This window comes from Eublepharis macularius, chromosome 1 (assembly GCF_028583425.1).
Source record: "Eublepharis macularius isolate TG4126 chromosome 1, MPM_Emac_v1.0, whole genome shotgun sequence".
NCBI classification, from domain to species: domain Eukaryota; kingdom Metazoa; phylum Chordata; class Lepidosauria; order Squamata; family Eublepharidae; genus Eublepharis; species Eublepharis macularius.
The window spans coordinates 164,084,997-164,112,394 of record NC_072790.1 but is presented as its reverse complement, the minus strand read 5'-3'; the positions used below and the strand labels follow the sequence as shown (position 1 = coordinate 164,112,394).

Below are 27,398 nucleotides of genomic sequence, written 5' to 3'. Positions count from 1 at the left end.
GCAAAATAATGGAGAAACTCCGGGTCTGGATGGATTACCGGCAGAATACTATAAAGCAGGGGTGGGCAAATTGCGGCCCGCGGGCCACATGCGGCCCGCTACAGAGTTTTTTGTGGCCCGCCAAGACAGTCAGAAAAATCCGCCTTGAACCGAGATTTCCTAAAATTAAATGTGCTTGCAGCTATTGATGATATGAAATTAGCACAATAAATAAATTGAATAAAACTACCACTATTTTATTTAATTTATATTTATTGATTGTTATGATACAATTTATAACTTTCTGAAATGCAATGTTAACTAATGAATGCAATCATTTTAAAAGGTGCGGCCCTCCGCTAACCTCAGCTCCCACAAAGTGGCCCCCGAGCCAAAACAATTGCCCACCCCTGCTATAAAGCATTAGAAGAGATCGTGAGTGTACCATACCAAAATATGATTACTATAGCAGTGGAAGAAAAACAGGGTTAACATACCTGTAACTTATGTTCATCGAGTTCTTCTGTGCTGACACACATGGGGACTGCGCAGGCGCAGGCCAGCCGCCGGAGAATTTTCTAGAGCTTCCATGGCTCCGAGGGGGCCGTTGATCGTGCGCCTCAGCGACCGTTTTCCCGCCTAAACGGTCACATGCTCCTCCAGCGACCAACGGCCCCCTTCCCTCAGTTCTCCTTTGCCGCCGCTTGACCAATACACTTAGCCGTAACACCTTAAAAATACCAATTTCCGTTACAGCTATCACATTGTCGCGCATTGGAATTCACAGCGGGGTAGGAGGGAGGGTTGTGTGTCAGCACAGAAGAACTCGATGAACATAAGTTACAGGTATGTTAACTCTGTTTTCATCTTCGTTCTTCTGTGCCTCCACACATGGGAGTGTACCAAGCTTCACACAAAGAGGAAGGCGGGGTGAAGTCCAACACAATTTTATTGAACAATCAAGAACAACACAACATATATACAGTGCTACAAGCTGTGTAGAAATATATATACGCACTCAGTATTCATCTAAATATATACAGAAAAAATATATACACATATATACATATATACACTACATTACCCAAGGGTACCCAGCAGGTACGCCAGTAACCACATCCAAGACTCCCTTAGGAAAAAAGGGAGTGCAGAACAGCCTTGGCCACAGATACATCCTGCTCCGCATTGACATCAATGGCGTAATGCCTGACAAAGGTGTCTGCAGAGGACCATGTGGCTGCTTTGCAAATGTTAACCAGGGGCACCCCCCTGAGGAGTGCCGAAGAGGATGCTTGGGACCGCGTGGAGTGGGCTCTAATATGAAGCGGGCAAGCTACCCCTGCAAGGGAATAGGCCTTGCTAATGGCCGTCACAATCCACCTAGACAGGGTCTGTGAGGAAGCCCTGTTACCCTTGTCCTTGGCCCCAAAACATACAAACAGGTGAGGACTGGAGCGGAATCCCTTCGTCCTATCCAGGTAATAGGCTATGGCCCTCTTCAAGTCTAGGGAATGGAGGGCCTTTTCCCCCTTATAGGAAGGTTGAGGAAAGAATGCAGGCAGTGAGATATCCTGCGAGAGGTGGAAGGCGGACACCACCTTGGGCAGAAAACCCAGGCTGGGATGCAGGACCACCTTGTTGGGATGAAACAAAAGGAAGGGAGGGTCAGACCGCAGCGCAGATAGCTCACTGACCCTTCTGGCTGACGTCACAGCCACCAAGAATGCCACCTTGTAAGATAATATATCCAAGGGGCAGGTAGCCATTGGTTCAAATGGAGGCAACATGAGATGTGAGAGCACCAGGGACAGCGACCACTGAGGCACTGGCGCCGACACAGGTGGGTAAAGATTGAACATGCCCTTAAGGAACTGGCGGGATTGTGGGTGAGAAAAAACTGTAACACCCTCAACACGGGTGTGAGCAGCAGATATAGCTGCCAGGTGGACCTTGAGGGAGGAAACCTTCAAGCCCAGGTCCCGCAGGTGGCACAAGTACTCGAATACAACCCCTAGGGGGCTCCTGTCAGGCACCACTCCTTTAGCAAGTGCCCAAAGTTCAAACCTGCGCCACTTGGCCGCATAAGCGCGCCTAGTGGATGGCCGACGAGCATTCAGGAGGACTCTCCGTACCTCGTCAGTAAAGCCTACAGGGGAGGAACGATCCGCCAAGCCGTCAGATGCAGCTTCCTGGGATCGTGGTGGACTAGGCTCCCGTTCAGGAGAAGGTCTTGCCGAGGGGGCAGACTGACATAAGTCCGTTGGGACATCCGCAGGAGTTTCGGGAACCAAACCTGCCGTGACCAAAAGGGGGCCACCAGGATGCAGTCCGTCCCGTCCTCCTCTATCTTGCACAGGACCCTGGGGATCAAGGGGAATGGAGGAAACATGTAGTACAAGCCCTGCGTCCACGTAAACTGGAAGGCATCCTCAATAGAGAGGGGGTCGCTTCCCGCCCTGGAACAGAACGTGTGGGCCTTGGTGGTCGCCGCAGTGGCAAACACGTCTATCACCGGATGACCCCACATCTGAAAGATCGGCCCAATGCACTCTACGTTCAGTTACCACTCGTGATCCAGCAAAAGAACCCTGCTGAGGACATCTGCTCGGGCATTGTCTGACCCAGCCACGTGTATAGCACGGAGCGACACGCCATTCCTGATTGCCCACTGCCAAGTGAGCGTGGCTTCCCGGCACAGGGCCATGGACACTGTGCCCCCCTGCTGATTCATGTAGTACATGGCAGTCGTGTTGTCCGTCTGCACCAACACCTGACGATTTCTCAGCAGTGCTGTAAGGGACACAAGTGCGAAACGAATGGCTCTTAGTTCCAGCACATTAATATGGAGGGTCTTTTCCCTTTCAGACCAGACATCTTGTACACATACATCACCACAGTAAGCCCCCCATCCCAACAGAGAGGCATCAGTGGTAACCGTGACGTCATGGTGCTGATACCCAAAGGGGGTCCCTTTAAATAAATTGTCATCAGACAACCACCAGTCCAAAGAGGATAGGATGACCCTCGGGATGGAAAATTTGAGGGACGGAGGGTGCCGCTGAGCATCATACCTCCGCACAAACCAGTTCTGGAGAGGGCGCATACGCAGCCTAGCGAAGGGGAACACAGAGGTGGCTGCTGCCATATGCCCCAATAAGCACTGGATAGTGCGCACGGACTGGAAACGGTTCCTTTTAAACATGGACACAAGACCCCTTAGGGACCTAGCTCTCTCCAAGGGGAGCAGAGCCTTACCCTCCACAGAGTCCAACAGTGCACCAATGTAGGAAACCTTGCAGCTGGGCACTAGTTTGGATTTTTCAAAGTTCACCAAGAGCCCCAGGCGTTGACAAGTGCTAAGTACTAAGCCAATGTCCTGCACCAGCCCAGACTCTGAATTAGCCACGATGAGCCAGTCATCGAGGTACGGAAAAATGGTACAACCCTCTTCCCTAAGGAAGGAGACCACAGGGGCCACACATTTAGTGAACACTCGTGGGGCGGTGGATAGGCCAAAGGGGAGCACCTTATACCGGAAAACCCTTTGCCGGTAAACGAAGCTCAGGTATTTCCTGTGCTCCTCCCGTATTCCCACGTGAAAATATGCGTCCTTCAATTCCAGGACCGCAAACCAATCCCCTTGCTTCAGTAAGGCGATGACAGTCGCCAACGTAACCATCTTGAACTTGGTCACCTTGAGGAAGGCATTAAGGCCCCTCAGATCTAAAATGGGACGTAAGCCCCCATCCTTCTTGGGGACCAGGAAGAACCTAGAGAAGAAACCCCTTACAGAGTCCTCATAGGGCAATTCTTCCACAGCACCCTTGGCCAAGAGCGACACGATCTCCGCATCCAGCTCGGCCATAGTATTATTGACAGCCGTCAGGGGTGAACTGCACCTAGGCAGCTCAACAAACTCCAGCCCGTATCCCATTTCAACAATTGTTAAGACCCATGAGTCAGATGTTATTGACTCCCACTCAGAGAGGAGTGGACTCAGTCTGTCCGTGAAATTCGGGGATACGGCTGGCGTGACCCGTCAATACTGCCTCCCAGCGCCCTGCTGATCTCTCTGCTGGGCCGGTTTCTGCGATGGACGAGGCTTGAAGGGCCTACGCCTCCTCTGCTGCTGTGCGGGAGGGTAAGGCCGCTGCTGGTAGGCAGGATACTGTTGGTAGCCCGGCTGCTGCTGCTGGTATCTGCCCTGGTAGTGGTAAGGGCCGGACCGGGGAGCGTACCGTGGCCTGGAGGTGGGCTTGTCCGTAGGAGCCAGCCCCAAGGACCGCGCCGTCTGCCTGTCTTCCTTTTTCTTTTTTAGGGTCTCGTCGGTAGACTTGGAGAACAGCGAGTCCCCTTCAAAGGGCATGCTCTCCACCCTGGAACGCACCTCCTGGGAAAGGGCAGTAGACCGCAACCAGGAATGGCGCCTGAGGACCACCGCCGAAGCCATCCCTCTAGCAGCAGTGTCGGCAGCGTGGCTCCCAGCATTCATTTGCTGTTTGGACAGCCTGACAGCCTCGGTCTGCAGCAAGGACACCACAGCCTTTTGATCAGGTGGGAGGTCTCGAGTATAGGATGCCAACTTCTCCCATAGGTAGAGCTGGTACCCTGCCATAATGGTCTGATAGTTGGCAATCCTCAGACCCAGTGAAGCGACTGTGTACTGGCGTCTACCAAGGGCATCAAGCTTCCTGCCCTCTTTATCGGCCGGCACAGAGGAATGGCCTGACCGTCGGGGGTTGAATTCCTCCGTGACCAGAGAGGAAGGTGGAGGGTGCTTCACCAACGCCTGCCAGGTGCCCTGTTTTATTTTATACAGCTGCTCGATGCGCTTGGATGTTGGAGGCTGGTCACAGGGCACCTTCCACACCCTCTCCACAATCTCCTCTATACCCTCAAGCATGGGGAAGCCGATGGATGCCGGATTATCCCCGTAGATCCGCTTGAGGAGCTTGTCCTTGTTCTGGGGGGCTGCCGAAGAGATGTCCATCTCGAGGGCCTGAGCCATCTTTGCCATCTGGTCGGAGTAGATGCGGAGGTCCTCGTACGGTGAACCCGTAGCTGGCACCAGATCGTCAGCCGGCGATGGCTCGGACCAGGACTCCGATTGGTAGTCACCGAGGCTCTCCACATCGCCCTCATCGGAACCGAGCTGGGATTCCTCACCCTGGACTGGAGGGGGAAACCACATTTGCTTCGACGTCGAAGGCCTCGGTTCCGACATGGAGAAACCGGCAGGTGCCCCTTCCCACTGGCAATGGTATGGCGAGGGAAGGAAGGAGGCTTGACGATGTCAGGACGCAGCGGACCGGACAGACCGGACACTGTCCCCGGACCGACGTCGCTCACGACCGGCAGCAGGTGAAGATGGTCGGGCAGGAGATGGACGGCTCCGACGAGGTGACGGGCTCGGTTCCGACCTCGGCGACCGACGGGCAGGTGATGGTCGACTCCGACGGGACCGCGGGGTCGGCTCCGGCCCAGAAGAGAACTCTGCATGCACAGTCTCAAAGGCCATCGGATCCGGCACCGGCACGGAGACCTCCTCCGGTTCAGGGGAGGCCAGATGAGGGGAAGGCGTATGAGGAAGCACGATGACTTCCTCTTGAGGAGCAGGATGCGGCGACCGATGATGTTTGGTCTTCTTCTTTTTTGCTGGTTCCAAAGAAGACCTCGGAACCGACGCGCTCCTCGCCTTCGAAGGGGACCTCTGCTTAGACCTCTTCGCCTTGACCGGGATCGAACCGGTCGTCGGTTCCGACCGGGGACTCGGCACCAGGATCCTCGGTTCCGAAGTCGGTCTCGGATCCGACCTGGTGGATGACGCGCTTCGGGGCGGCCGCGCCGGACCCTGCGCTGGAGAGGCCGCTCTCGACGCCGAGGCACTCGGGGGGCGCGGTTTCGACCCCGACTTCGCGGAGGCCACTGAGCCAGCTCTTGAACGCCTTTCGGCAGAGGGGCTAGGGCCGGCCTTAGGTAACGGGGTCCCCTCGGACATGACCGACTGCCACAGTGATGAATTCAGTCGGGCCCTCCGATCCTGCCGGGCCTTGTTAGTGAAGCCCTGGCAGATCCTGCAGGCCGACACATTGTGGGTCTCCCCCAAACAAAAAAGACATAAGTCATGGCCATCGGTCTTGGCCATCTTAGTGTGGCACTGAAGGCAGTGCTTGAAGAGAGCCGTTGAGGCCATCTTCAGGGGCACGCGAGAGAAGGGTCAAAACAGTCCGAGTCGTATTACCGAGTTCACGTCAAAGTCCAAAGCGAGATCCAAAGAATAGTCGAGGTCCGAAGTCCGAAGTCAAAAGCCAAAGATCAATCAGTTAGAAAGCACGAAGCACAAAGCACAGAGCACGAAGCTCAACGTCCTCTCCAAGCTGGCGGCAAGAAGAGAACTGAGGGAAGGGGGCCGTTGGTCGCTGGAGGAGCATGTGACCGTTTAGGCGGGAAAACGGTCGCTGAGGCGCGCGATCAACGGCCCCCTCGGAGCCATGGAAGCTCTAGAAAATTCTCCGGCGGCTGGCCTGCGCCTGCGCAGTCCCCATGTGTGGAGGCACAGAAGAACGAAGATGAACAACATTACCGGAATCATGGACTGAAGCAACGATCTTGCTGATACATAAAGAAGGAACAGAACCAAAAGAAATTAAAAATTATATACTGATCTCTTTGCTGAACTGTGATTATAAAATATTTGCCACAATATTGGCTACAAGGGTGAAAAAATATTACTAGATAAGATACGTCATGACCAGAAAGGTTTTCTTCTGAAAAGGCAACTGAGGAATAATATCAGAGTTGCACTAAACTTGTTAGAATACTATGAGGCACATCCAGAAAAACAGATGGCGATGATATTTTTAGATGCTGAAAAAGCATTTGACAACGTTAATTGGAATTTCTTTATTGAACAAATGAAAGAAATGGACTTTGGAATGAAATTCATAAATTCATAAAAGCAGTTGAAGAAACAGAAAGCAAAAATACTGTTGAAGAACGATATGACAGAAACAATTTCAGTAGAAAAGGAAACGAGACAGGGTTGTCCACTCTCACCGTTAATATTTATTCTAATGCAAGAAATATTGGCAAGAGCTGTAAGGAAAGACCTGATAATAAAAGGAGCAACAATTAGAGGACATAAATACAAACTACAGGCATTTGCGGACGATCTACTATTTATATTGGAAGAACCGTTTGAATCAACAGAACAATTAATAAAGCAAATAGAAGACTACAGAGGGATGGCGGGAATGAAGATTAACTATCAAAAAACAAAAATGATCACCAAAAACATGACTATACAACAAAAAACAGAGTTGACCAGAATAATCTGGGGATACATTTGACAGCAAGATGTAGCTCATTAATGAAAGATAACTATGTGAAGCTACTACAGGAAATAAAAGGAGATCTGGACAGATGGAAAGGACTACAACTGTTGCTACTAGGAAGGATAACTATTAAAATGAATATACTGCCACGCGTAATATTTTTGTATCAAACCATCCCTATATGTATCAGCAAATCATGTTTTGAAGAACTAAATAAAAACTTGAGTAAATTTATTTGGCAGGGGAAAAAAAACAAGAATTAGATTAAAAGTACTTCAAGGATTGAAAGAAAATGCAGGCTTCGCACTACCAGACTGGGAAAAGTATTACCAAGCGTGTGGTCTAGTGTGGATGAGAGATTGGATTTTATTGGAAGATTCAGGACTATTAGCCCTTGAAGGTCATAACTTACAGCTGGGATTGTAAACTTCTTGAAACAACCAAATGCAGCTGTGCTTGGAGTTTTTTGTGTATTCCTTATTTGAGATTAAGACTCTTGTATGAAGACAAAGAGTGAAGCAGAAAAAATATCTAGAACAGTCTAAAAGAGTCTATTGAAAGATATCTAAGTGATCTGACAGACTAACAGTGCAATCCTATGCAGAGTTACACCGGTCTAAGCCCATTGAAGTCAATGGCCTTAGACTGGAGTAACTCTCCATAGGATTGCACTGTTAATTGTTTTCCAGTGCTGCTTGACTTCCCCTCTGCTGAGATGTTGCTGCGGCTACGGAATTTGGGGGCAGAAATCCAGCTGTCTCAATAGAAACAGCTAAATATCTCCCCTCCCCCTCGATTAGACTGATGCTCCAGCTTATCAGTAAGAGGCGGGATCAGGTTGTTTTTTCACAACCTACCTGGCTAAAGCCGAGAGAGAGAGAGTTGGCTGTGGAGCTCAGCAAAGAAGCTCCTATTCAGATGCTATATTGGATCAATGATCAAGATTATTAATTTTTTGGTATTACCATGGCAGTATCAGTGGGGCAAAAAGCAAGCCCTTGCCAGATGCATTTGGGAAGATAACAGCCAGGGCAGGGAGTCAAGCACACCATCGTTATTTATTTATTTATTTATTTGCAGTCTGCCCTTCTCACTGAGACTCAGGGCAGATTACATAGTGTGAGTCAGTACAGTCAATTTCAAAGACATTTCAATAAACACATAATAGGGTATATACATGCAAATTTGCAAATATTTAAAACCAGCAGAAATCCAATATAGAGCTGAGGAAGTGCTGAAACAGCATATTTCTAAGACCGACATATTAAACAACATAGGAATTATGCATTAGGATCATACTTACAGCAACAGCAGTAGAGTCTACAATCTATCATACTTTACAGTAACAGTAGTAAAGTCTATGGTCCCTCACTATCCTTTTACTGATGGATTTCTTTGAGACCACTTCCCTACAAGTACAGCCCTCCTATCTGAGTAAAAAGCTCTCTTGAATAATTCAGTTTTGCATAGTTTGCAGAAAGCCAGGAGAGTGGAAGCTTTCTTAACCTCTTCAGGTAGCCTGTTCCATAAGGTGGGGGCCACCACAGAGAATGCACTTGTGTGGGCAGCTGTTGATTTTGCCCATGTGCCGGGTGGCTCCTGTAATAGAAGGCCCTTTTCAGATGAGCAAAGCTGTCCTGGTTGAACATAGGGAGAGAGATGGTCTTGTAGATATCATGGATCAAGGCATGAAGGTTTCTGTATATAAATTATATGCAACCCACTACACTATCTTGAGTATAAAGGAATGGGGTGGTTTTAATAATTTATAAGGGGGGGGGGAGGTCTCTTACCCTCTTTGTAATTATGATTTGTACTGGATCTCTTAAGTGTCTGAAGTTCTTGGGAGAGTAACGACAGACGGTCTGACTGGGTTGGCGTTTTATCATCATCTGGATCTGGAGATTCCTGCATCATTTCTTCTATTTCTTCAATCACCTTTTAAAATAAATGCACATAGTTACATGCATGGTTCATGGTGCTGGTTATAACTCATAAGTCTCAGTGTTGCCTGGCTAAATGTACTTGAGGAAATGTCTTCTCCCAGTCATTGAGATAATGGTGCAGGGCCTTGCTTTGATGCCCCCTCCCCAGAAGTATGATATGTAGTGGTGTGAAGTCCCTAACTGAATGAATCGCACAAGAAATCAGTCTTATGTGACCTCTCACGGATTCATGAAGAAAATGAAAAATTATATATTTGCTCAAACATTTGATAGATGAAAACTGATGGTATTCCAGAACATTTAATATATAAGTCTTTGAAGCTACCTTATCTGGTTTTATCCTAAAAAGTGGGTTATTAATTTTTGTCATCCTTTTGTCCTGAACATAGCTCACATATCTTTTGAAGCTACAACAAAAACGTCATTCTGCATCCACAGTCTGGGTGTTTTTTGTTCAAATACTTAAAATCATTTTTTAAAAGAATTGTTTCCCTACTGTTTTAAATGAGCTGCTGCAGCACAGTGGTTAAGTGGCTGAGCTCCAAGCCAGCCCTCTGCTGGTTCAACTCCCACTACTTTACAGGTGGCCTTGTACCCCAGACATCATGTACCCCAGACAAATAACATACAGATCTTAAATGGATACTGCTAGGGCTGAAATTGGGAACTATCAAGGTATAATTCATCATCCTAATTGTTTTTAGTTAACTCTTCCCTGTTGAGCAACTGTATATAAAGCAATGTCCACACTGGCTTACACCACAACTCATATCTTGATTCAATCATTGGAATATTTTTTTAATTAGTGAAAATACCAAGAATTTCAGAGTTAAACATACTCTCATGGAGCTTATATTTTGGGCATTATTTCCAATGACCCTCTATTTGCATTTTGTAGGGAAAACTGGATTTCTGAAATATGCATGGGGGATTTTAAGCCTTACTACCATTAAATGTTAATTAAGATGGAACTTTCAGATGTGAATCTTATGTATGTTTCTTGCTACCTGTCATGAAGATGGATCATGTAAGTGCACTTTACCCTGCCATTGTTGAAACTGCAACCTCTCTTTTTACTCAAGTGGACTTGTCAGAGGGGAAAAAAGCACACTGCTATCATAACATGCAAGACTACTCCAGAAGTACCATAAATGAACAGTCCTTAAATGTACTTTCATCTTTGTTGGTTTCAACAAAAAGAATAAAGAGTAATGTATCTTAAACAACAGAACAACAACAACAAAACAGGGTTAACATACCTGTAACTTATGTTCATCGAGTTCTTCTGTGCTGACACACATGGGACTGCGTAGGCGCAGGCCAGCCACCGGAAGATTTTTCATCGCTTTCCTCAGCTCCGAAGGGGCCGTTGGGTGCGCGCGTCAGCGACTGTTTCCCACCCAAACGGTCACGTGTCCAACGGCGACCAACGGCCCCTTCCCTCATTTCATCCTTGCCGCCGCTATCCCACACACACATTTAATTCTCCTTGTAAGAAATCTTAATTAACACCTTTTTAAAAAAAAATTTGTAGTAGGAGTTCACAGCCGGGCAGGAGGGAGGGATGTGTGTCAGCACAGAAGAACTCGATGAACATAAGTTACAGGTATGTTAACCCTGTTTTCATCTTCATTCTTCTGTGCCTCCACACATGGGAGAGTACCAAGCTTCACACGATAAGGAAGGTGGGGTGAAATCCAACTCAATTTTATTATGTACCAAAAATATTAGCACAAGATAAATAACTTGTTCAAAAAACATTAAAGTTGTTCAATAAACTATATACGTATATACATATACAAGGTTACATTCTCCATCATTGGAGCAAGGCATTCAAGTGTACTGTTATGCAAACAAGGAGTGAAGGACAGCCTTGGCCACAGCAACATCCTGCTCTGCATTAACATCCATAGCATAATGTTTTACAAACGTGTCAGCAGACGACCACGTAGCTGCTTTGCAGATGTTAACAAGCGGCACACCCTTGATAAGCGCTGACGAAGCTGCCTGAGAGCGTGTGGAGTGAGCACTGACCCCCAGTGGACAATCCACCCCGGCCAAAGCATAAGCCTTAGTAATGGCCAACACTATCCATCGGGACACTGTTTGGGACGATGCCTTGTGACCCTTGTCCTTACTTCCAAAGCAGACAAAAAGATGGGGGCTGCTACGGAAGTCCTTTGTCCTGTCCAAATAAAAGGCTAAGGCCCTCTTCAAATCTAAAGTGTGAAGGGCCTTTTCCCCTTTAGTAGATGCATTCAGAAAGAACACAGGTAACGTGATCTCCTGCGACAGGTGGAAGGTGGGCACCACCTTGGGTAGAAACTTAAGGGATGGTCGCAGGACCACCCTATTTTTATGGAAAAGAAGAAATGGAGGGTCAGCCCTGAGTGCTGCTAACTCGCTAACCCTTCTAGCAGATGTTACAGCCACCAGAAATGCTACCTTGTAAGGCAGTAAGTCCAAAGGACATGTAGCTAACAGTTCGAAGGGAGGCAGCATCAACCTAGATAGTACTAGGGAGAGAGACCATTGAGGCACTGGTGGTGACACAGGCGGGTAAAGATTAAACATCCCCTTTAAAAACTGATGAGATTTATGGTACAACCGTCAACCTGCTTGTGAAATGTGGAAATAGCCACAAGGTGTACTTTTAGGGAGGTAACCCTAAGCCCTTGGTCCTTCAAATGACATAAATAGTCACAGACGAACCCTAAGGGGCTACTAACAGGCACCACATTCTTTGAAACTGCCCAAGCCTCAAACCTAAGCCACTTAGCTTTGTAAGCCTGTCTAGTGGAGAGTTTCCTTGCGTTTAGCATGACTTTCTCTACTTGCTCAGAATAAGTTACAGGCAGGGTAGAATCCGCCAGACAGACAGGTGCAACTTCCTGGGCTCGTGGTGGAACAAGCTCCCGTTCAGCAGAAGATCCTGCCGGGGAGGTAGACTCACATACGTCTGACTGGACATCTGCAACAGTTTGGGGAACCACACTTGTCTCAGCAATCTGCATTGTCATTCTCTATTTTGCACAACACCCTTGGTATTAGCGGGAATGGTGGAAACATATAGTGCAACCTGTATGTCCACGTAAATTGGAAGGCATCCCCAATAGAGAGGGGGTCGCTCCCCGCCCTTGAGCAAAATATCTGGGCCTTGGTGTTTGCTGACGTTGCAAACACATCTATGCTCGGTTGGCCCCACATCTGAAAGATCGGCCCAATGTACTTTACGTTTAGTTCCCACTCATGGTCCAACATGTGCACCCTGCTCAGGGCATCTGCCTGAGCATTGTCTGATCCCGCTACGTGTATAGCCCGAAGCATCACACCATTCTGGATCACCCATTGCCAAACGAGCGTGGCCTCCCTGCAGAGAATCATAGATGCTGTGCCCCATTGCTGGTTTAGGTAATACATGGCAGTCGTGTTGTCCGTCTGCACCAACACCTGACGGTTTTGTAGAAGTGCTGCAAGGGACACAAGTGCAAAACAAATAGCTCTTAGTTCAAGAACATTAATATGCAGGTTTCTTTCCCTTTCCGACCATACATCCTGTACACACACAGCACCACAATAGGCACCCCATCCCTGCAGGGACGCATCAGTGGTCACTGTAACCTCAGGATGCTGGTAACCAAACAGGGTCCCCTTAAACAAGTTGTCATCTGACAGCCACCAGTCAAGGGAGGATAGAATGACCCTAGGTATGGATAACTTGAGAGACGGAGGGTGGCGTATAGCATCGTACCTCCGCACAAACCAATTCTGAAGCGGACGCATACGCTGTCTCACAAAGGGTACTACTGAGGTAGCAGCTGCCACGTGGCCCAGTAAGCATTGTATCATGCGCACAGATTGGAAACAATTTCTCTTAAACATGGAAACCAATCCCTTAAGAGACTTAGCTCTTTCCTGTGGAAGCAATGCTTTACTCTCAACGGAGTCTAATACTGCACCAATGTAAGAGACCTTACGGCTGGGTACCAGCTTTGACTTATCCAAATTTACCAGCAGACCCAAATGTTTGCATGTGCTCAGCACTAACTCTACAGCGTGCACAAGCCCAGCCTCAGAGTCTGCCACGATGAGCCAATCATCGAGGTAAGGAAAGATGGTACAGCTGTTCTCTCGAAGGAAAGTCACCACAGGAGCCACACACTTGTTAAATACCTGTGGCGCTGTGGATAGGCCGAAGGGAAGCACCCTATAACGGAACACCCTTCACTTGTAAATGAAGCCCAGAAATTTCCTGTGCTCCTCTAGTATTCCAACATGGAAATAGGTGTCCTTCAAATCAAGGACAGCAAACCAAATCCCTTTCTTTAGCAAGGAAATTACAGCAGACAGTGTGACCATCTTAAACTTCGTCACGTTTAGAAAGGCATTAAGACCCCTTAAATCTAGAATGGAACGTAAACCGCCATCCTTTTGGGGGACCAGAAAGAAACGAGAAAAGAAGCCTTTCTCAGACTCCTTGTACGCCACCTCCTCCACAGCACCCTTGGCCAAGAGAGATAAGATCTCATCCTCTAGCTCAGCCATGGTATTATTCACAGCCCTCAACGGTGAGATACAGCTAGGCAGTTCAGTGAATTCCAGCCCATATCCTTTGTTCACAATCGTTAAGACCCATGAGTCAGATGTTATAGACTCCCATTCAAATAGGAAAGGCTTCAGCCTGTCTAAGAAAGTCAGGGCTGTGACTGGTTCATCCCGTCAGAATTGCCTCCCTGCTCCTTGCGGATCTTTTTGCTGAGCAGGAGGCTGAGATGGACGGGGCTTGAAAGGCCTACGCCTCTTGGGTTGCTGCGCGGGAATGTAATGGCGCTGAGAAGCAGGGTATTGCTGGAAGTAGGGACACTGTTGGTATCTCCCATGGTACTGGTACGGGTTGTATCTCGTGGGGTACCGTGGCTTGAAAGCAGACCTGTCTGCCGAGGTCACTCCCAATGACCGAGCCGTCTGCCTATCCTCTTTCTTGCTTTTTTTTAGCGCCTCATCTGTGGTGCTGGAAAACAGAGAATCCCCTTCAAATGGCAGATTCTCAATTTTGGTCTTCACCTCTTGTGGGAGAGCTGTTGACCGGAGCCAAGAGTGCCGTCTCAGGATCACTGCTGATGACATACCATGGGCAGCAGTATCAGCTGCATGGCTCCCTGCATTCATCTGCTGCTTTGAAAGGCGAATGGCTTCGTTTTGCAGCAGGGACACCACCGCCTTCTTATCTGCAGGCAAGTCAGCGACATAAGGTGTCAGCTTCTCCCACAGGTAGAGCTGATAGCCAGCCATGATGGTTTGGTAGTTGGCTATACGGAGGGCCAGGGACGAGATGGAGTATTGGCGTCTGCCCAGGGCGTCCATTTTCTTCCCCTCGTCTGGCGGGACAGAAGAGGAACCTGACCGACGGTGCTGGATCTCCTCAGCAATCAGGGATGAAGGTGGAGGATGCTTGACAAGCGATTGCCATGTGCCTTGCTTGATTTTGTACATCTGCTCAATCCGCTTCGATGTAGCTGGCAGATCTGAAGGCACCTTCCACACCTTCTCCACTATCTCCTCTACGCCCTCCAACATGGGGAAACCCACCGTAGCCGGGTTGTCACCATAGATGCGGCACAGGAGCTTGTCCTTCATCTTAGGCGTGGCCGAAGAAATATCAATCTCCAACGCCTTTGCCATACGGGCCATCTGGTCTGTGTAGATACGGAGGTCCTCATAAGGGGAACTCGTACTGGGAGCCACATTGTCATCTGGAGACGGTTCCGACAAGGACTCAGAGCCACACACGTAGCCAACAGCAGCCTCCTCCTCATCAGAAGCAGGAACTGACACATCAGCTGGAAACGGTGGAGGTAGCCACTCATGCTGCCTGGATGTTGATGGCCTCGGATCCGAGGAGTCATACCCCGCAGGAGCCCCACTCCATTGACAGTGGTAAGGAGGTGGAATATAGGAGGCCTGTCGGTGTCGAGAAGCCAAGGAACGCTCGGAACCGACGCTTTCCACATCGGAGACAGGGCATCGACTCCGAGTGGAGGAAGCTGGAGACGCGGAGGAGCACTCTCTGGGTGTGCGTTGGATCTGACGAGGGGCAGCCGGGCTCGGTTCCAGTGACAGGGAACGATGCTCACTCAAGACCACGACATACGCACCCGGATCCGGCACTTCCTCCGGAGCAGAACGGTCTGGCAAGTTCAGATGAGAAGGTGTGCGTGGAGAAACTAGCACCACCTCATCAGCAGACTTGCGCCGTGGGGACCGAGAGTGCTGATGTTTGGACTTCTTCGGCTTCTTCGACGGCGGTTCCGAGCAGGCTCTCAGATCCGACGCCCTTTTGGTGGAGGACTTCGTGCCAGCGGAGTGTGGTCTCGGAACTGCAGTAGCCTTTGGATCCGGCGTCGGAGTCGACAGGCAGGTAGGGTCTGACCCCATCGGATCCGATCCCGAAACTGACTTCTTTGGATCCGACTTCGACGACGCCTTTTCTCTCGGCGATTTTGGAGACATCGCCACTTGTGAACCCGCTTTTGACACTGCTATACTTACCGGTTGAGATGTCGACACTGACTTAGCAGAGGCCACAGAGCCCGCTCATGAATGCCGTTCAGCCGAGGAGCTAAGGGCAGCCTTTGGGGAGGACAACAGAGTTTTTCCCGCCACCGAAGGGGGTCTGGGAGTCTCCTCTCCATCCAACACTTTCTGTCACAGCGATGCCTTCAAGTGCGCAGACCTCTCCTGTTTGGCCTTATGGGTAAACTTCTGGCAGATCTTACACGTTGGGACAATATGACCCTCCCCAAGGCAAAAGAGGCACAGATCATGCCCATCTGTTTGGGCCATCTTCATCTGGCACTGAGCACAGTGCTTGAATAAGGCCTTAGAGGCCATGTTTAAGGGGTTCAGCAACACGTTTCGTCGAATAACAGTCCGAGTCAATACACACCGAGTCCAAAGTCCGTCCAAATCAATAAGAAGAAGAGTAAGCCAAGTCCGAAATCCAAGTCAATACCGAAATAATCAATCACAAATTAAGCAATCACTATAAAGCACAGAGCTGCGAAGCAGACGTTCCCTTCTAGCGGTGGCAAGAAGAGAACTGAGGGAAGGGGCCGTTGGTCGCCGCTGGACACATGACCATTTGGGCGGGAAACGGTCGCTGAGGCGCGTGCCCAACGGCCCCTTCGGAGCTGAGGAAAGCGATGAAAAATCTTCCGGCAGCTGGCCTTCACCTGCGCAGTCCCATGTGTGGAGGCACAGAAGAACCAAGATGAACATTCGATTTATATACTGCCCTTCAGGACAACTTAATGGTCCTCAATGCGGTTTATAAAGTATGTCATTATTATCCCCACAACAAAAACACTCTGTGAGGTGGGTGGGGCAGAGAGAGCTCAGAGAGAGCTGTGACTGACCCAAGGTCACCCAGCTGGCTTCAAGTGGAGGAGTGGGGAATCAAACCCGGCTCTCCAGATTAGAGTCCCACGGTCTTAACCACTACACCAAACTGGCTCTCAGAAAAGAGTCTTTCCCAGAGAATCCTTTTTGGTGATCTTAAGTATTCCTTATGCTAACACTGTCAATTCTTGTGGTTATTATAAAAATATTAAAGCAATTAACAAGAATTCTAGAATTATATGGCTGATCTCAGGAGATGGTTTGAGAGCACATTATACTTCTGCCTTGCTGAGGATATGCACGTTTGGGTCTGGTGAAAGCTGAATGGGAAACCCCGCTAGGTATCATACATATTCCAAAAAAGTTAGCTGTTACTATTTAGGTTTAAGCAGAGTGCAGAAGAGACCCCCTAGACACACCATTCCAGCACTGTCAGGCGGACTAGGTATGAATTTGGTGAAACAAATCCATCTCTGTGATATATAAGAAAGTGATACAACAACCTAGTCTAATGGGAAAAAATTTCAAATCTCTCCTTCTGCACCAAGATCCAGTGCCTGGAAGCAAATTCATATAGCCATATTGTTCCACAAAGCAGCAGACTATCATAGCCTTTCAGTATTAAACCACTATACTATACTATTGCTTCTATAAGATCTCTTGCCATAATGATTTTACTTTAAAATCAAGCATGTTTTGACATAATCCTAATAAGAAATCAAAGCAAGGTTTAGAAAGAATGGAAAACATTTTTTTTTTAGAATTTTTTTTTATTGGGTTAGGATCAATTATTTATACATTACAATCAATTCTCCCATTTTCCATTTCTAACCCCCTCCCTTTCCCCCCCTTTTTTGTTGACTTCCAACAGTTTTCCAACCCTTTGTCCCTTTTCCCTTACTCTTTTTAGATTCTTCTATCTAACAAATATATAATCTCCCATTTATTCTAAGCAATACATTCTTAACTATTTTTAATACTCTATACCCAAACTATGAGTCATTATTTCCATATTGGATAAACAATTTATCCCATTTTCCATAATTCCGATTTCAAATATTTCTATAAATCATGAACCATGTAAATCATATATTCATTTAAATCAAACAATTTGACTTATGCTCTATATGTTACTCATTCTATCTTCTTCTTTCTATTTTAGTTATATTTAATTCCTTTAATATTTCTATTTCCCTTCAATAATAATTCTATATAACTATCATCACATAATCAATCAATTTGACTCATATATATCTTCAAATAAACATATTCAGTTTGGTACATTATACCAGTCTTACCAAAAAGAAAACATTATTAGTTAATCAATCCTTATAATTAGCCCTTATGGTTAGTTATTTTCTATCGATATTCTGTTTATTAATCTGTATGTATCCATATATATGTCAATCTATTAATCTAACTGCCTAGAGATTCACGTTTGTCTCTTCTCCCCCCCGGTAAAGTCACCCCCCTCTGCATTTTATTATACTTCAGTAGTTCTTAAACTGCCACAGTTCTCCTCCCACCTCCCATTTCTTCTCCAAATATTGTTTCAGCTTCTCCCAGTCTGTGTTAAACTGCCCTGAGTCCAGATTTCTCAGTTTTCTTGTCATCTTGTCCATTTCTGCCATGTACAGCAATTTGTAGATCCAATCTTCAATAGTTGGCACTTCTTGTACTTTCCATTTTTGCGCATACAAAAGTCTGGCTGCTGCTGTCATATAAAATATCAACGTCCTATGATGGACTGGAATTCCCTCCATTCCCAAGTTTAGTAGCAGGAGTTCTGGGTTCTTATTAATTTGAAATTGTAAAATTTCACTCATTTCTCTTATTATTTCCCCCCAGTACTGCCTAGCTACCTCACACGACCACCACATATGATAGAGGGAGCCCTCATGCTTCCTACATTTCCAGCATTTATTAGAAGTGTTCAAATTCCCTAGCGCAATCTTCTTTGGTGTCATGTACCAACGATAGATCATTTTGTAAATGTTCTCTTTAATGCTAGTACATGTCGTTGTCTTCATTGTAGTCTTCCACAAGTATTCCCATGCCTCCATTGTTATTTCTTTATTAAAATTTATAGCCCATTTCACCATTTGTGTTTTTACTATCTCATCCTCAGTATACCATTTCAACAGTACTTGATATACCTTAGATATTCTTTTCTTGTCCTCTTTAAGAAGGGTCTGCTCTAGTTCCGAGTTCTCTATTCGTATACCTCCCTTTACAGAGTCCGAATTATATAAGTCTCTGATCTGTCTGTACTGGAACCAGTCATAATAAGGTGATAGTTCCTCCTGCGTCTTCATTCTGAGTTTAGATGCTTCAGTTCTAGTTATTTCTTTATAAGTTAAACATTGTTGCTCATTATCAACAGCTCTCGGATCTATCACCTCATATGGAACTGCCCACAAAGGGGTTCCTTCTTGTAGATAAATTCTGTACTTCGTCCAGATTGTATATAAACTTCTCCGTATATAATGATGCAGGAACATCGAGTTCACCTTTACTTTATCATGCCATAGGTATGCATGCCATCCAAATATTTTTTTATATCCCTCTAGGGCTAGTAATTTCTTGTTCTTTAGCGTCATCCACTCTTTCAGCCACACTAGGCAGATTGCATCGTGGTAAAGTCTCAGGTTGGGCAGTTGCATTCCGCCTCTTTCTTTTGCGTCTTGTAAAACTTTCATTTTCACTCGAGGCTTCTTGCCTGCCCATACAAAATCTGATATTTTCCTCTGCCATTTTTCAAATTGTTTAGAGTCTCTGATGATTGGTATTGTCTGTAGCAAAAACATTACTCTTGGTAACACATTCATCTTAACTGCTGCAATCCTACCCAACCATGACAGATTCAACCTGTTCCATTTAATCAAGTCTCTCTCTATCTGAGTCCATAGTTTCTCATGATTGTTTTTAAATAAATCTATATTCTTTGCAGTCAGTTCAATTCCCAAATATTTCACCTTACTTGTTACTTCACAGTCCGTTATTTCCATTAACAATTGTTGTTTCTGCTTAGTCATATTTTTGCATAGTATCTTTGACTTCTTTTTATTGATATAAAAACCTGCCAAGTCTCCAAACTCCTTAATCTTATCTATCACTTTTGGCATGTTCTCCAATGGGTCCTCTACAATTAACATTATATCATCCGCAAATGCTCTGACCTTATATGAATAGTCCTTTATTTTTATTCCTCGAATTTCTTCATCTTGTCGTATTTGTATCATCAGGATCTCCAATACTAAAATGAACAACAGTGGAGACAACGGGCAACCTTGTCTTGTTCCTTTACTTATAGTCAATTTCTTGGTCACTTCATCATTCACCACAATTGCTGCAGTCTGGTCTCTGTAGATTTCCTTAATTGCTCTGATGAATCTTTCTCCCAATTGTAGCTTTTCCATAGTGGCAAACATAAAGTCCCAGTTTAAATTGTCAAACGCCTTTTCAGCGTCAACAAAGAAGAAACCAACCTCTTTGTCACAACGCTTATCATAATATTCAATAGCATTAATCACTGTCCTTAAATTGTCTCTTATTTGTCTGTCAGGCAAAAAACCTGCTTGTTCCTCTTCTATAACCTCCGAGAGCCACCCCTTCAGTCTCTCCGCCAATATCTTCGCAAAAATTTTATAGTCATTATTAAGTAGCGATATAGGTCTGTAATTTTTTACGTTAGTCAAGTCTTGGCCCTCTTTTGGGATCAATGATATGTTCGCTTCACTCCAGGTGTCTGGAATCCTTTGATCCCTTAGAACTCCATTGATCACCTCTTTTAGGAATGGTGCCAGTTCATTGGCCATTGTCTTATAAAATTTAGCCGTAAGTCCATCTGGCCCTGGCGCCTTTCCTAAATTTGCAGATTGTATTGCCTTACTTATTTCCTCGTCCGTTACTTCACTGTTCAATTTATTTCTCCAAGCTTCCGAGATTTCTGGAAGTTTCGTTTTCTCCAAATATGACGCTATTGATTCTTTATTTACTTCTTTCTTATTGTACAGCTTAGCGTAGAATTTAGAAAAGGCTCTACTAATGGTAGTCTGTTCCAAATACGTTTTGTTGTCTTCACAAATTTTATTTATTATTTTCTTTTCCCTTCTCTTCTTCAATTGCCATGCCAGGTACTTCTCAGGTTTATTTGCACCTTCAAATGCTTTCTGATTCAATCTTTTAAGATTCCACTCCAATTCTTTATTACTCATTGCTGTTAGCTGTTCTTGAAGTATTTTAATTTCCTGGTATAATTTCTTTTTCCCTGGTCTCTTTTTTAGTTGTATTTCTTTGGCTTTTATTTTCCCCTCAATCTCTTGTCTTTTCTCCTCTTTCTTCTTTCTTGCTCTACCATTTAAGTCCATTAGTATGCCCCTTATAACCGCCTTATAAGCATCCCAAACTTTGTCAGTTGGTACTTCTTTAATCATGTTGTATTGTATGAAGAACTTTGTCTCTCTTCTCAATATCTCCATGTTCTCTCCTTCTTGTAGCAAGTCCTCATTTATTCTCCATGCTTTCCTTTTTCTCCTTTTCCCTAATTTCCACATAATTGGGTTGTGATCTGAGCCTACCATCGGCATTATTTCTACCTCCTTAGTCCATAACGCTAAGTCTTTTGAGGCCCAGATCATGTCAATTCTTGATAATGTAGAGTGCCTTGCAGAATAAAAAGTAAACTGTCTACTTTTAGGATATTCTCTCCTCCATACATCTTCGAGAGTCTCTTGTTGAATCAACTCAAAAAAGAGCTTTGGTAATAATCCTCTTTTCTTTTGTGCTGTTATTGTCTTTTTATCTAATTCCAAGTCTGTCACTCCATTGAAGTCTCCAGCAAGAATTATCTGGTCATATGAAAGATCGTCTAAATGCTTCCTCAAATCCTCAAAGAAGCTTTCTTTTGCACCGTTAGGTGCATAAACTCCGACTACCAACACTCTCTTTAAGTTCCAAGTACATTCCACTGCTACAAATCTGGCTTCCACATCTTTCATTACAAATTTTGGCTGTAGCTCCTCTTTTACATACAACACCACTCCTCTTTTTTTCTTGCTTGAGGCCGCTACAAATTCCTTGCCCAATTTTCCCAATTTTAAATATTTTACATCCTGCTTTCGAATATGAGTCTCTTGCAAGCAAACAATGTCACATTTTTGTTTTAATAGCCAGTGGAAGATATTTTTCCTCTTATTCGGTGAGTTTAGTCCATTTACATTCCAAGATAATACTTTACACTCCATACTCATAATCTTGTTGGTAAGTCTTTTTCATTGTCCCTTATAAATCGCTCCATCTCCCGCTCAGATCTAATGCGCTTTTTGGCACCTCCAAATTCAAAGGACAAACCTTCTGGAAGCTCCCATCTGTACCTGATTTTCATGTCCTTCAACATCTGGATTAGCGCTTTATATTTTTTCCGATCTAGTAACACTGATCTGGGTAATTCCTTCATTATGATAATTGTCTTGCCATCGATCTCCAATGGATCTTGAAACTGTTTAGTCACAATCTTCTCTTTCATGTTTCGTGTTGTAAATTGCACAATCACATCTCTTGGTACTTTCCTCTGGGTTGCAATTCTTGAATTCACGCGATATGCCACATCGAGGATAGCCACAACTTCCTCCTCCTCCTTCCCCAGGTATTCAGCTAACACTTCAGTCATCTGTTCTTGCGCTGTCTTTCCTTCTATCTCCGGCAGACCGCGAAATCTGAGCTGCTTCTCCATATGTCTACTTTCCGCAACCGCCATCCTTCCCCTCATCAGTCTCATCTCTGTTTGTTGCGTGTCTGCTAAGTTCTCCATCGCTCCTTCTACTGTTTTAACTCTCTGCTGCGTTCCTTGTAATTCATTTTGTATTGTTTCCATACCTTTCTTCACTTCTGACAACTCCGATTTTACTTCTGACAGCTCCGATTTTACTGTCTGATTAACCTCTTTGATCAGCTCCAATTTCATGTCTTTAAATTCTTTAATCACCTCTAAAAGTTTTTTATCCAGGTTTTCTATTGCCGATTGCCACTCTTTTTTCGACATCGTGGGGCTTGCTTTAGCTCGCTCCCACGAGTCCGCTCTCTTCCTTAACTCCGTGGCGTTAAATTTAGTACCTTTTTTATTTCAAATGTCCCGGTCTTCTTGCATAAATTAGTTTTTAAGGAGTCCAAAATGTCGGGCGTCTTTTCTCTATGGTCTCTCTATGATTTTGTAATCCAAAATGGCCTACTTCCTTTTCCGCTGAAGCCGCGACCCTTCCCCTTTCATAAATGGCGATTCCCTTCTTCCTGCCCTCCAGCAAGGGCCGCTTCTCTCCAGCCACTCTATTGTTGTTACGCACTTCCTGTCTCCCGTCTTCCCACAGCAGATCTCGCGATGGTGTCTTTTTCTCACAGCTCCATAGCCACAGGTATTCAAAACAATAGTCCAATTTCTTTAATAACTTCTTTAAACTTAGTCTCTTTTCAAATGCAACTCTTGCCGAATCTTCCCCTCCTTTTCATTAATCTGTTGCAGTTTAAAAATCTACTTTTTTTCCTCTCTGTTTTTATCAATCTGTCCCGTATCGGAAGATAGTGATCTTTACCTTCTCCTTCACTTTTCTCGGGTTGTAATCGCTGTTTCGATTTTGACTTCTCCTCTCCACTTCTTCCCCCAATCGAAGCTTGGGTATGTAGGTCTTATGCCAGCCGAATTGGCCCCAAAACTGCTGCAGAGATTGTAGCCGACCCGTCGCAGGGTGGGACCTCAAGGATCGGGAGGGGACCCGTTGCGCAGAGCCCCCCCTCGTCCGAGATCTAACTCACCCTAGGGTCTTGAGCGTTCTTTGCCTGCTCTCCGCCTGAGAGCAGTCGGCCGCGGGCTATTTTCACCCCGCCGGCCGCTTAAAACGGCAGTCCGGTCAGCTCCGCAACTGGAGCTGCTTCAGACCGCCATGGATCCCAAACCGGAAGTCTCAAAGAATGGAAAACATTTTGATATCACATTCTACTAGCAGAAATGGAATAGTAGGATTTGTTCCATACAAGCTACTCTCCAAATGTATTTATCAGTATTTCTTCCATTAGAACGAGAAAGGCCTAATGCTAAGACATAATAATACCCCAACAGCACAGATGCAGATCCAGTTTACCTGCTCAGCTGTAAAGAGTGGTTCTTCATTGATGCAGGAAACGATGATAGAATGCATGTCTAGCTGCTCTCTCAACTCTTCATCATCTGATAAGTCAAGGTTCAAATTTTCATTAACCTACATATCAAAAAGGGATGAGAAAAAAGAATATAAAAGCAAGCTTAACTATGATTAAAATATAACCACTACACTATGACAAAGATATAGGAGCTAATCAATCTCAATACAATGAATACAAAGCTCAGGAACATTTAAATAAATAATTTAGATGTTTCCTCAGTTCATGTTGGTATGTCTAGTTCAACAAGCTTGTCACAGTATTTAACCAAGTGGAGTTTCCAAGAAGTCTTCAAAGGAAGCACTATATAGAGCATCTTACAGTAATCTAACCTCCACATGGCCAGAACATTGACAACCATGGCAAGACAGTTTAGTGTAGTTGTTAAACTGGGATCTGAACAACACAGATTCAATTCCTTGCTCTGCCATGGAAGCTTGTTGGGTCATCTAAAGCCAGTCATAAACTCTTAGCCTAGCTACCTCACAGGGTTTGTTATTAGGAAAAAATGGAGGGGAGGAGAATGATGTAAGCCGCTTTGGGTCCCCAATGGGAAGAAAGGCAGGGTATAAATGAAGTATTAAAAGAAGACAATTCCTTTTTCAAGACAAGGTACAACTATTGCCTGGCAACTTATAAGAAATCAGCCGTTTTGTAGTTTATGGACTAACTTTCTCTGGTCTGAACTCTTCCTTTCTTCCTCATATTCTCAGTTACTGCTTAAGACACATAGGTCAGAAGAGGAGAGAGAGAAAGAGAAAGAAAGGTACAACTATTGAGTTTACTGGAGCAGGAAAGAGATGCTTTATGCCATGGAAACTGTTTGGGAATCCAAAAGACAGATGTAAGGGCACATTCAAGCTATGAACTGGGTCCTTCAGGTTGACCCAGAAAGAACAGCTATCATCCTTGCTTGCCCATCAATTGTACCCTTCAGGTTTATTTACCCTCCTCTAGTTCATGATTGACTATGGGCACTTAGCTACCTGTTCTGCACTTCCACTGCACCACCAGATTAAGTAATTGATTAAATAGAGCTGGCTGTCATCAGCATACTGACAGTATCTCACAACCTCAGCCAATGATTACACATACATGTTAAATAGCATGGCATACAAGACAGAGAGCACTGTGCATTGCCAGAGTGCAATCTAAGGGCCTCCATCACTGTCTTCTGGAATCTATCTTCTAGATAGGAGCTGAATTACCATCAGTATAGTGTCCCAAACCCAGCTCTGAAGCCAGAATGAAACAATAGGTAACTCCTGGCATACATGCCAAACCATGTCATGCAACACAAGGCTGGTTCTGAGCACAAGGAACTGAATTGAACTGCCGAGGGACTAGCAGTGCTCCTGAGATTCAGCTTGTCAGGTTAGACAAGTATAATCTTCATCTCCCATACCCAGAAGTTGCAGGATTTTTTGGCAAGAAGGCTGCCTACCCCATCCAAGATAATCAGTCTCATCGAGAAGTTCCTGGAATTGTTCTCCACCTTGCCCAATGAAAAGAGATTTTTGACTACATAGTAGCAAAAACAATTCTTAAGATGCTTTTTTAGGAGCATCTAAGGATTGCCTCAAGCAACTGTGATGACCCAGCGTAACAGTGGAAGCAAAACACAACCATTAAGCCAAACTAGCAACATTATAGGCATCTTAGAATACCACAAAATTGTTTTTAAATAAATGAATAATGATTTAAGAGGACATTAACCAAGAAAAGGTATCTGTCAACTTGCTTTACACAGCTTTATACTATTTACTTCATCAAGAAATTTACTTTCTTATTTGAGCCTTCCAAATTAGTACAATCAAGTTTTAGAGGATGATTGCATATCCTCTCAAACTGTTCATAGATCCAGAGGAGTTAGCTGTGTTAGTCTGTAGTAGCAAAATCAAAAAGAGTCCAGTAGCACCTTTAAGACTAACCAATTTTATTGTAGCATAAGCTTTCGAGAATCAAGTTCTCTTCATCAGATGCATGGAACAGAAACTGGTCAAATATAGAAGAGGAGGGGGGAGGAGAGGAGGAGAGAGAAGATGCAGTTAGTGGGGGAGAGGGAGGGTGCAACCAAAACATTCCTTTGCTAGTAAATGTAAACATCTCCTTTTGGAGTGGAGATTAATTGGCTTGTGTGAGGCTTCAAAGGAGTTTGCCGTGTTGGTTTGTAGCAGCAAAACAACCAGACCATCCAATTCCAATGTAGTATAAGCCTTCGATAACCACAGCTCTCCCCGTCAGATGCATCTGACAAAGAGAACTGTGGTCCCCGGAAGCCCACGCCAGGTGCCACTGGGCTCCCCCAGACCCCGCCTCTGTAAAGGAAATCTGTTACCTGTGATAATGTGATAACCATTCATAGTCCCTATTCAGTCCCAGCTTGACAGAGTCAAATTTGCATATGAATTCCAATTCAGCAGCCTCCGGTTGGATTTTGTTTTTGAAAGGTTTCTGTTGAACTACAGCGACCTTTAAGTCTTTGATGGAATGGAATGTCCCTCTCCCCCCCTAACTGCATCTTCTCTCTCCTCCTCTCCTCCCCCCTCCTCTTCTATATTTGACCAGTTTCTGTTCCATGCATCTGACAAAGAGAACTTGATTCTCGAAAGCTTATGCTACAATAAAATTGGTTAGTCTTAAAGGTGCTACAGCTTTCAAACTGTATTCTGGGAAGACTGACAACATATTGTGAATGTGTGGCAAGGGGTGTCTGCGGTTGGGCAACCTGTTATTACTTCTCTATCAGGTTTGCTCCCTTAGGAATCTCGGACCTCACAGTGGATAGCCTGCACTGGAGTATGACCCTGTTGATTCTTCTGGACCTTTTGGAAGTTTTCGATACTGGTGATCCTCATATTCTTCTGGATCACCTTTTGGGGTACAAACTAGGGGAAAGAGGTTTCTAGTAGTTTTGGTCCTACCTGGAATGTAAGTTTCAGACGTTGGTACTTGGGGACTGCTGCTTGGCCCCTGGCCTATGGGAACATACAAGGTTCCATCATACCGCCCCCCCCCCCCCCGCCCATGCTTTCTAACATCTATGTGAAACCACCAGATGAGGTATCTGGGGATTTTGGCTCTGTAATCAGCAATATACAGATGATACTCAGCTCTACCTTGTACATCCAGCAGGTCTCAGAGAAGCTATGGAAACCCTGAATTGGAGCCTGGAAGCAGTTTGTGATGAATGAAGACTAATAAACTGATGTTTAATCCTGATAAGACATACTGGTGGACAGAAGGACTGACCCAGGAATCGAGGTATCACATGTTGTGGATGGGGTTGCACACCCCGCTAAAAGAGCAAGTTTGCAGATTGGGTGTGTTGCTGGAACTAGGCCTCTTGTTGGATGAACAGGTGGCAGAGCTGGCTAGGAGTGCCTTCCGCAAGATTCTGCTGGTGAGTTACCTGTAGGCTTTCCTTGGTTAAAAACAAGATCTTGCCACTGTGGTGCATGCCCTGGTAACATCTAGGTAAGACTGCTGTAATGTACTCTATGTGGGGCTGCCTGCCCTTTAAGAATGTCTGGAATTGACATTGGAATTG

At 45.5% G+C, this 27,398-nt stretch overlaps 1 protein-coding gene across 1 annotated transcript in view; it reads right to left on the bottom strand.

Moving 5' to 3' along the window:
• The window catches only part of FEZ2 (fasciculation and elongation protein zeta 2), a 119,403-nt gene that overhangs the window by 88,298 nt on the left and 3,707 nt on the right, over nucleotides 1-27,398 (bottom strand). The window contains exons 3-4 of the mRNA XM_054993243.1: nucleotides 23,791-23,907; nucleotides 9,107-9,251 (exon numbers count right to left, since the gene is read on the bottom strand). Coding sequence (XP_054849218.1) covers nucleotides 9,107-9,251; nucleotides 23,791-23,907 — 262 coding nt within the window. The remainder of the gene's footprint in view (nucleotides 1-9,106; nucleotides 9,252-23,790; nucleotides 23,908-27,398) is intronic.